This window comes from Acomys russatus, chromosome 11 (genome assembly GCF_903995435.1).
Source record: "Acomys russatus chromosome 11, mAcoRus1.1, whole genome shotgun sequence".
In the NCBI taxonomy this organism is placed as follows: domain Eukaryota; kingdom Metazoa; phylum Chordata; class Mammalia; order Rodentia; family Muridae; genus Acomys; species Acomys russatus.
The window spans coordinates 57,024,502-57,034,684 of NC_067147.1; the positions used below are offsets into that span (position 1 = coordinate 57,024,502).

General features: G+C 52.5%; 1 protein-coding gene across 1 annotated transcript in view; it reads left to right on the forward strand.

The window, feature by feature from the left end:
* The window catches only part of Btbd9 (BTB domain containing 9), a 367,740-nt gene extending 358,086 nt beyond the window's left edge, over positions 1–9,654 (forward strand). The window contains exon 11 of the mRNA XM_051153392.1: positions 8,667–9,654. Within this exon, the coding sequence (XP_051009349.1) occupies positions 8,667–8,864 (198 nt within the window). The 3' untranslated portion in view covers positions 8,865–9,654. The remainder of the gene's footprint in view (positions 1–8,666) is intronic.
* Positions 9,655–10,183: the final 529 nt, after the last annotated feature.

Below are 10,183 nucleotides of genomic sequence, written 5' to 3' on the forward strand. Positions count from 1 at the left end.
AATAAAGAACCTTGAGCATTGGATTCAAAAGCAGTTCTCACTGAAGCATCACTTCCCATCACAAGCTATAAAGTCAGGGTGCAGGGTCTCTCTTAAGGATGCTTCCTCCAGGTGTCTGCAGGCACCGGTGGGGAGCTAGGCAGAGTGTTGTTGGGCCTCACTTAGAGGGCGGTTCCTGACATAGAGTGTAGGTGGGCCTCACTGGAGGGCGGCTCCTGACTGACATGGTCATCTGCCTCATTTGGCTGATGAATAACTTCCCTAGCTGCCTTCCAGAGTCAGTTATTGATCAGGAAAATAAAGCCTCAACATAGTGTTGTCAACTGGAAAACATCTTAAATCATAAAGTACATGATAGAATCTATAAACTGTCATTCTCAGCAAGTACGGAAGTAGCAAGGAGGCTGCATCTCCCTGGGCATGGAGGGTGTAGCTGACTCTCAGAGAACGCTCCTGTTGTGCTCACTGGGTTTGGGAACATTTTCTGGAAAAAGCAGTGTACCCTCTCAGGGCAAAGTGAAAGTGAGAGGGAGGAGGATGACTCACTGGGTGGTAGACCACTGGAGACAGCTCTGAGGTGATCCCATGTGGCCCAGGCGGGAGCACACAGCTGGTGATGGGGCACAGCCAGGGAAAGGAAGCTTCCTGTGAGAGTGCTAATCACAGGGCTCTCTACCCCATGGCCCCATCTGAACCCAGTGGCCCTCATACTGAGTGGTGGGGCCAGAGTGCTACCCTATTTTAGACCAGGACTTATGTTCCTTCAGCAGGGTGTTTGAACCCCAGGCTTGTACTGATGTTGCTGTTGTCATGTTACATAGGAGGGCCTGGGTTTTACATGTTTGTTTATTTATTTATTGGTCACAAAATACATAGTTGTATACATTAAAAAAAAAAAAAAAAAGAGGAACATGAGCACTGTGCTGCCTTGTCAGGGAGGTCTTCAGAGAAGGCAGGCAGAGCCAGGTGTAGGGAGCCCATATGGGGCCTCCTGAGAGTAAAGAACACTCGTGGGACAAGGGGTCCTGGTCATTTGTATGTGGCTGGAGACACTTCTTATTTTGAGCCCCCCTGTACCCCCACCCCACCTTCATCCCACCCCCACCCCCACCTTTACCCCACCCCCCCCCCCTCCAACCCCACCCCTGCCCTTAGGAGTCTCCAAAGCCCAGAGCCAAACATGCAGCTGGCTTAGAACACAGATGGCAGCAGGGCTGGAAGGGACTTCCCGGCCCAGGCAGGCTGGGGTTCTGTGTCCAGTCAGGTGCTTCTGTATCAGAGGCTCAGCGTGTGTCTGTCTGCTGTGTCAGCCTGTCGGTCTGTAGAGGTCTGATCCCGGTCACCCCTCATTTCTGCTTCCCTCCAGCCGTCCCTGCTGTCACCTGGGAACTGCTGCTTTTCCTCCATGTTAGACCCAGCGCTCACCTGTCCACAGAAGAACCAGTAGACAACAGTATGTCTGCCACCTTGGGCGTGTACCACAGTGTGTGCAGTGTGTCTGCCACCTTGGGTGTGCACCACAGTGTGTGCAGGATGCAAGGAGCCCCCTGTACATACACCCTACACCAGGAGATGCTGCACAGTGGCACAGCTGCTAAGGAAAAGCAGGGGACAGCTGCTGTCTCAGCCAGCCTGGAGCCCCTGGGTAGGAAGGCTTGAGTCTGGCAAGAGGAGAGCCCTGTTCCTCGCCATGATCTATATGATCTCATATGTGTATCCTATGGTACTGTGTACCAGGAGATACATCATTCTTGTTCCTGTTCCAGGAAATCCTCACTAGACTACAGAAGCTCGGACCTCCTGTCTTTTGATGGTGAAAAGTCATTTTCCTAAAAGTGAGGGAGGGGCCAGGGAGAATGTTGCATCCAGGCAGGCTGACTCTTAACACCTGGCTGCTGTGCCTCCCAGAAAATTATGACAAATGGTGAGGTGCCAAGGTGGGCTCTACCCAACCCCGGCCCACACCTCAGGTAACTGCATCGCACTCCCATGGGTCTGCTTTGTTCACTAAACGTGCTAAGTCTAGGGGGAAACTAAGGAAGGAGCACGTCCTTACAGGAACTGTAGCTTCTCTGCCTGGCAGAGTGTACCTCAGGTGACATTTTTATCTCTGGGTCATGTTTCAAATGATGGGCAGAGATGCAGGGCATTTATGATGGGCCCTGGTGCACAGGGATGGCTGAAGGGCAGGCAGGGTTTCCATCTGGAGAAGGGGCTTGCAGATCTGCCACAGGTCTGAAATGACCTGTTGTGAGCTCCCTGCAAGAGGGTGTGGACGGCTGGCAGCAGCAGGCAGGATCGGCATCTGACTGCTGGAATTGTCTAGGTTCTGGGATCCTAGTGCCATTTTGTTCTCATAGCAGCATGTGGCTTTAGTGGGAAACAGACTCAGGAGAAACTAAATAGATGTCCCTTGCTGTCCTCAGATCATTATTTTCCAGAATCCCCCGAGTGTGCCCTGACCCCTGAAGGACTGTCCTTCAGTGTTCTCTCAGAGACATCATCCAGGCCCAGAAGGTGCCTCAGAGCAGCAGCAGGTGACTACAGGCTCAGAGCATAGAGAGGGCAGTCCTGCCCTTCATGAGATGGCATCCCCCGCCTAAAGCCCCTTCTGTTCCTGTGGAGACATTGGCCCCTGGAGTGCACAGCATGGGCTGACCCTGGCACACACTGGTTCATGTGCCACAGTGGACAAAGTACTGTGTACTAGGATCAGGTGCTGGGCCAGTGTGCTCTAGGGGCAGCAGTGGCCTGAGTACCAGGACATTTTGGTTTGGTGAACAGTACCAGCAGGAGGATCCATCCAGTGCCCAGTACACCTTAGCTCTCAAGGGCAGAGAGCATGGCATGGCACACACATCCCTCCACAGGGTGGATGGGGCCTGAGTGCCGGTCCAGGAGTCAAGAGGAGTCACTCTCAAGAATCACTGTTGACAAGAGTAGGAGCTGGAGCCCTCACCACGATTATGTCCCCTTGTCCCGGGAGGAGAGAGAGCCCGTGGTGCTTGTGAAAAGGTTTAGAGCCATGCAGTGGCAGGAACACAGAGGGTGCGGAGGGGCAGTACAAAGTGAGAGGTCTGGGAGAGATGCTGACTTTAGCAACACACAGGCACAGAGTGGACAAGGTTAGGTGGCCTCTGAAAAGGCCAGGAAGGGCAACAGGAGAAACAGCTGACACGTGGCAGGGAGGTGGAAACTGAGCACAGGAGGCCATACTGCCACCGTCACCTCCCACCACTCTGTGTGACCCAGAGTCAATTTTACCTTCATCCTCTGTAGGAGTACACTTGCCTAGGCCACATCTGCCAGGACTGGGTACCCAGGCATCCCAGAAAAAAAGACCCTTTCCCCAGGCAGGGGGCAGGGGCCAGGGATGAGGGACATTCTTCACTTTGGTTCTGTAGGTTCGGTTTTACATGACTTGAAAGTAACCCCATCAAGCTAATAACAAGAAGAGGTCCTTTTAAACACTTGCATTAGTCAGGCTTTTTGTGTCCTCTGACCAGGTGTCTAAGAAAAGCACCTCCCAGAAGAAACAGAGCTCAGCCATGGTCACTTGGCCACGTGCACTCAGGCATGCCGGCAGGGTGGTGTTGCTCATAGTCAGGTCTTCAGTCCTTTCCAGAAATGTCCTCACAGGCATACCAAAGTGGTATGTGCCTCAGCAGTCTCCTAGGCAACTCTAAATCCAATCAAATTGGCAATGAAAGTTAGGTCTACCTAAGAAAAGGGGCTTTGGTTTTTTTCCCCAGAATGTTCCAAAGAGTAGGGTTGCAGCTATCTGTAGATAGGAAGAAGTATCTTAGGGTTCTGTGACTATGAAAAGACCATGAGCATGGCAACTCTTTTTTTTTTTTTTTTTTTTTTTTTTTTTTTGAGACAGGATTTCTTTCTGTAACTGTGTAGATCAGGCTGGCCTTGAACTCACAGAGATCTGCCTGCCTCTGCCTCCCCAAGTGTTGGGATTACAGATGTGCGCCACTGCACCCATCTCAGCAAATCTTATGGAAAACATTTAATCGAGACTGGCTTACAGTTCAGAGGTTTAGTCCATTATCATCACGGCAGGAAGCATGGCAGCCTGCAGCAGACATGGTGCTGGAGGAGCGGGAGTTGTCCATCATGATCTGCAGGCAGCAGGGAGGAGACTGTGCCACAGTAAGAGCAGCTTGAGCATAGGAGATCTCAAAGCTTGCCCCTACAGCGGCAGTCTTCCTCCAGCAAGGCCACACCTCCTAACAGTGCCATTTCCTATGGGCCAGGCATTCACGCACATGAGCCTGTGTGGGCCTTCCTATTGAACCCACCACGGGAAATGATACTATAAAGTTAAAGTAGTGCCATGTGTGAGCATCTCACCAGAATTTAATTCCAAACTAGGAATACTCACAAAAAGTAAGGCTTATACCTTAATAATATTGAGGTGCATGCCTCTTGGGAGGGAGAGGCAGAAAGATCAGGAGTTCAAGGCCAGTCTTGGCTATGTAATGAATTGGAGGCCATTCTGGGCTTCGTGAGCCCTATCTCAACTGCCCTCCCCCCCAGATGTCTCCCTGTTAAGTCGTCCCTATGTGAAAATACATTGTGGTGGTTTGAATACGAATGGCTAGCCTGGCGAGGTGGCACACATCTTTAATCTCAGCACCCGAGAGGCAGAGGCAGGTGGATCGCTGTGAATTCAAGGCCAGCCTGGTCTACAAAGTGAGTCCAGGATGGCCAAGGGTACACAGAGAAACCCTGTCTGAAAAAACTTTAAAAAAAAGAAAGAAAAGAAGAAGAGTGGCCTCAGTAGCCTTCTATATTTGAATGCTTAGTCACCAGAAAGTTACATTATTTGAAAAGATGAGACAGATTAGGAGGTGTGGCCTTGTTGGAGGAAGTGTGTCACTGGGGTGGGCTTTCCTGCTTCAAGCCTGAGCCAGGCCCAGGCTCTGTGTCTCCCTGAGGATCAGGATGCAGCTCTCAACTTCTTCTCCAGCACTATGAGCTGTCGTGTCCCCACCAGGACATGACTAAGCCTCAGAAAGTGTAAACCAGCCCCTCAGTTAACTGCTCTCTTTGTAAGAGTCGCCTGGTCATGGTGGCTCTCACAGCAATAGAGCAGTGACTGTGACTTACGTTTTGCTTATTTGAGGGGTGCTCATGGGAAGCAATGCTCTTCCTGCCTCTGTTGGATTGTTGTTGGTTGGTTAATTTGGTTTTCTGAGGCAGATATTTACAACATAGCATAAGCTAGCCTCTAGCTCACAATCCCCCTGCCTCTGCTCCCCAAGTGCTGGGATTGCCGGTATGTATCACCATACCCTCCTTAGTTTTCTATTTAAAAGGAACAAGAAGAAAAGCTGTTTGTGGCCTGTGTTTGGGCTGCTCAGCTCTGAGGTGAGCAGGAGAGAGGTCCTGGGCTAGCTAACACTGAAGTGGTGATGGGTGCAATACAGGGATGGAGGGGAATAGTCCTCAGGCCTTCATCCAAGTTATGGGCAGCCAGTGAAAGGAAGCCATCTGTTTTATAAAGATGTGTCACTTGGAGACACAAGTCAGAAGTGTGGATCAGAGGTCCTGTTGTACTGGCTGGCAGGAAAGCAGTCTGCAAATTACTGAGAAGCTGCAGAAGCAAGGTGGAGCCATTGATTAGTATTTATTCCCTTTTCCCGGTTTGTACTACAGTTCACAGTGGGCTCTTGGGCTAATAGGTCCCCCCCATCCCTCCCCCTGCCTACCCTCCCCCACCTCCTGTAAAAGCCATGGGGAATCACATCTCTGGAAGGAGGAGCATCGCCGCACTTCCAAAAGGGGCTGGGGCAGCACACGTGCACGGCACAGGCCATTTCAGGCAGGCCCAGGGTCACAGCTCACACAGAGGCCTGGCGAAGTGATAGTAAAACAGCAGCCACAAGAAAGGATGCCAGGGGTGAGGAGGGTTGGGCCTGATTCAGACACACGACACATGGCCACACTGCAAATGGGCTCTCTTGTCGGGGGAGAGATCCTGGGCCGCTGGAGGTGGCTCAGTGAAGGTGCCCCTTCAGGAACAGCAGTAATCAAACAGGCTAATGGGACACCAGATTGCCAAAAAGCTGAAGGAAGATGATGTGGAGAGCATGGTAATGGCTCTGCATAAGTCAGCAGTGTGGCTCTGCCCGGGATGCCTCATCCACTTTTGGTCACATCCTTTCCAAGGAGCACATACTGCAGTCTGGGGAGGGTTCAGAGGAAAGAAATTTAATCCCCCTAGCTCCTGAGCAAAGAGAAAGCCAGGACTTGACCATTTCACCTCATCGAGGCCCACAGGTGCCTAGTAAGAGGGGAGGAGAGAGGGTGGCTGCAGGAACACTTCTAAGGTCCTCGGTTGTCACAGAGCCATTAGCTGCCTCTACCATTGCCGTACAAGTTGCAGAAGCAGAATGCCACCTTCCCTTAGGCCTCTTTGAGGGGCTATAGGCAGCCTCAGGCACAGCATGGCTGCCCTGAAGTGTTGTAAGGGTTTCACCTCCATTTTGAGAAAAAAGGCCTCCAACTACAAGCCCTTCTAGAAGTCCATGTACAAACTGGATGGTGTCTGAGGTCAAAGGGAAGGAGTGTGTGTGTGTGTGTGTGTGTGTGTGTGTGTGTGTGTGTGTGTGTTGCGCATCACACGATAGAGAGCTGCAAGCACCGTGGCATTTGCATGGTGTTTATCTTTGATAGTGCAGGACAGGAACTGGCTGCACATGCCTTGCCCTGGGCTGGAAACATCGCTGGAGGATTGGGCAAGCCACCATGTTCACAGAGAGCTGACCTAAGCTTGTGGAAACCAACTGTCAGAGTGAGGTCCTAGGCCAGACCGTGCCCTACATGCCCTCCAGTAGCCCTTTTGCCTGAAGGGCACTCTGTCTGCCTCCCAGCTCTTTAGGGCCTGGTATGTGCATCCTTCTTTTCTGTTCCCTGAGGTCCACTCCAGGCATTGTGTGCTCCTAACACATGTGATGCCCACACTGCTTCTCTGTCAGAACCCTCCTATGGCAGGCATGCCAGGGAGCGAGGCAGGCAGCTTCCACTCTTTGTGAGGAGTGAGCACGCCCCAGCATGACACCACTGTGCTGTGCTCAGGACCACACTGGTCAGAGTGCTTGCACTTGCTGTAAATGAAAGAACAAAGGCCGCAAGAGGATCCAGGAGCCTCTGTTAGGGTCTGTGGGGCGGGTGAGGGCTCTCAAGGCCCATGGCCTGCGGGGTCACTGCAGGACCACTGTTCCCCTCAGTCTGTGTCACTGTGTCTGTTTGTCATGTGCTGTGGCTCCTTTTCTCTCTTCCTTTCAGTTTTCTTTAAAAAAAAAAAAAAATGATTCCTTTCTACTGATTGTAAGATGCTGCTTTACCTCACACTTTACCTCACGGTGCTTGAAGGTCTAAAGCTTTGCCCTAGTTTTCTTTAAACACAGCATTTCAGTTTGTCACCACAGCCTGGTGTTTTTTCTGTAATCTTTCTTGCAGTTTGGCTTTCAGGAGGTGGCTGTGCTTAGAAGTCCCTGGCTGCAGCCCTGCTCCAGGTCAGGCCCTGCCCATCTTGCCCAGCCTGTTCCTTCCTCGGCCCTGGAGCTCTTGCTCCACACAAACCCGTCTTCACCCCTCAGTTCCCACCTCGCAGCCCAGGCTATGTATTCTCACTGGTTACAGTCAGTGTTGTGCCCTGCACAGCCTGGAGCCCATGGCTTTGTCTGGAGGTGGCAACATTCCCTCAAGTGGGTGACTGATGCTTCAGGCTGGCCCAGACAAGGTCAGAGTAAAGCTTAGTCCCTGGCCCACCAGCCAAGTAGGGCCCTCTTGTCCCTTCTGGGCCTTGTTGGGTATGGGGTGCTACCCTGCTGGCTATACCCCTACCTCCTTTTCTTAGTGTTTTGAGACATTGTCTTATCATGTACCCTGGGCTGGTCTAGATCTTGTGATCCTCTGCCTCTGCTTCCCACGTACAGGCAAGTACCATCAGGCCTGCCTTTACCTAGTTTTATAATCCTTTATTGAGCTGGAATTCTCACACCATCCCTTCAGCCCACATCAAGTGCAGAAGGCGTCGGGCTGTGAGCGGATGTACTTAAAGGTATGGGGCAAGCACCACTATGCTCCTCTAACTGACTGCCGCATACAAGAGAAGACAGCTTGGCAGCTGAGAGCACTTGTGGCTCTTACAGAGGACCCAGGCTAAGTTTCCAGCATCCTTTTTGTACTGTTCATAACTACCTGTAAGTACAGGTCTAGGAGTACCCATAGCTCATGTACACACACACGTACACGTACAGACATACACACACGCATGTACTCACGCACACATACATGCATGCACACACACACGTACACACACGCACACATGCATGCACACAGACACACGTACACATACACATGCACACATACACGCACAGACACACACACAGACACCCTGGAATTGCTGATGCTTTCATGCAGAGCTTGTGTAACTTTGGGACCATTTATTGTCCCAAATAAATTGCATTTATTGTGAGTGACCACAGTGCATCTAAAACCTTCTGGCTGCTTCCAGGTGTCTGAGGCAGGCAAGGAGAAAGCTAGGCAGCGAAGCGGCTTCCCAGGCTCCCTAAATACCAGGCATCACCCTGGCTCACAGTTCCAGGCCTCAGGCTCAGGTAGCTCAACAGTTTTCTTTCTCTCACCAGGTGTTCCACTGTGTCCACTTTGAATGTCCAGAGCAGCAGAGCAGCCAGAAAGAAGAGACCAGTGAGGAACCGGGGACTGGGGACCCCAGCACCCCCAGTCAGCAGCTCGACCATCATGCACTGCGAGCACCCAGTGCCAGCTCCCTACCCCCGAGTCCAGGCCCCAACTCACGCTCACCCAACCAACAGCACCAATAAAAGAGACAGAGGATGTGGTGACTTGGGTGGCCTGGATGGAGCAGCAGTGTGCCCTCCCAGGCAGGCCCTGTGTGCAGCGCCCTCCCCTGTCCCCAGGAGGAGCAGACCTGCCTGCAAAAGCCACCCCAACCAGGTTTTTCCCCTCCGGAGACAGAAGGGCACCTGTGTTCTCCCTACTCTTCAGGCACTCTCCTGGGGGAGGAAGTGATCTTGAGTCTTCAAGCCCAGCATCAATCCCTACCTCTAACCATCCAGATACCAGTGCAGATGGAATCTATAAACAGAACCCCAGGCCTTGACCCAGCCAGAAAAGGGCCCAGCCCCTTGCAGCATGGAATGTCCCCTCTGTGGCACCCTTGGCCTTGGCTACTTGATGGTTTGTGGTTGTGCAGTTTTTCTCCACCTGCTACGTCATGGGCGTTGCAGGACTGTGGAATTGCTCTGGCCCTCTGCAAGGTCTTCCTCAGTCTCCAGTGCTTGCACATCAGCAGAGCAGAGGCTGTCCGTCCTAAATGAGACCAGACAACGCCGCTCATCCTGGCACCTGCCCTGACCAGGAAAACCCTTGAAGTTCAACCAAACACAACGCATGTGTCAGTCTTTGGACACTGGAGTTAGTCGTTAATCAAATGGCCGCTCTGTTAACCTGTTCTTCCTGATGAGAACCAGCCCTCCAGCCTGGGAGGCCAGCATGCCAGCAGTTACCACCAGCTGCTAGAGAACCATCTAGAAGCCCCAGGCAACAGACACTGTGCAGCAAAGGCTGACCCCTCTGGGCCTCATGGTTCAGCCAGTATGGGGTGTCCCACAGGCCTGGGACCCCACAGCGAGTCTCCCGGGATTGGTGAAGATCAGTCAGTCCACAGGTGATTTCAGCTCTGGCTACTGCAGCTCCCTGTCACTCTGTGGCTTCTATCCATCATCCCAAGACCCCACAAGGCCACCTTAATACCTCCTGCTAGATGCTCAGAGGAGGGTGGGGCGTCCAGTCGGTCCACCTGCCTTATCCAGGCTTGACTTCGTAGGCCAGATGGGACATGCGGACAGTGCTCTGGGCTTGTCCACACGGAAGAGGAGGCAGCATGAGGCCTCGGGTGGAGTGAAGTCGTCTTCCTGCGAGCACTTCCTAGGGTGGCAGAGCTGGTCCCCAGGGAGACTAGTCAATAGTCTGAGCCTCAGGCTTCATTGCTGTGTGCTGTGGCTGCCTCTGGTAAGGAGGCACCATGATAGAGAACAGGGCTGCGTTTGGCAGCATCCAGCCCCCAGGTGCCACTTAGCTTGGAGAACTGCTCCATGTGTCTAGCCAGCCGTCCTCCCTG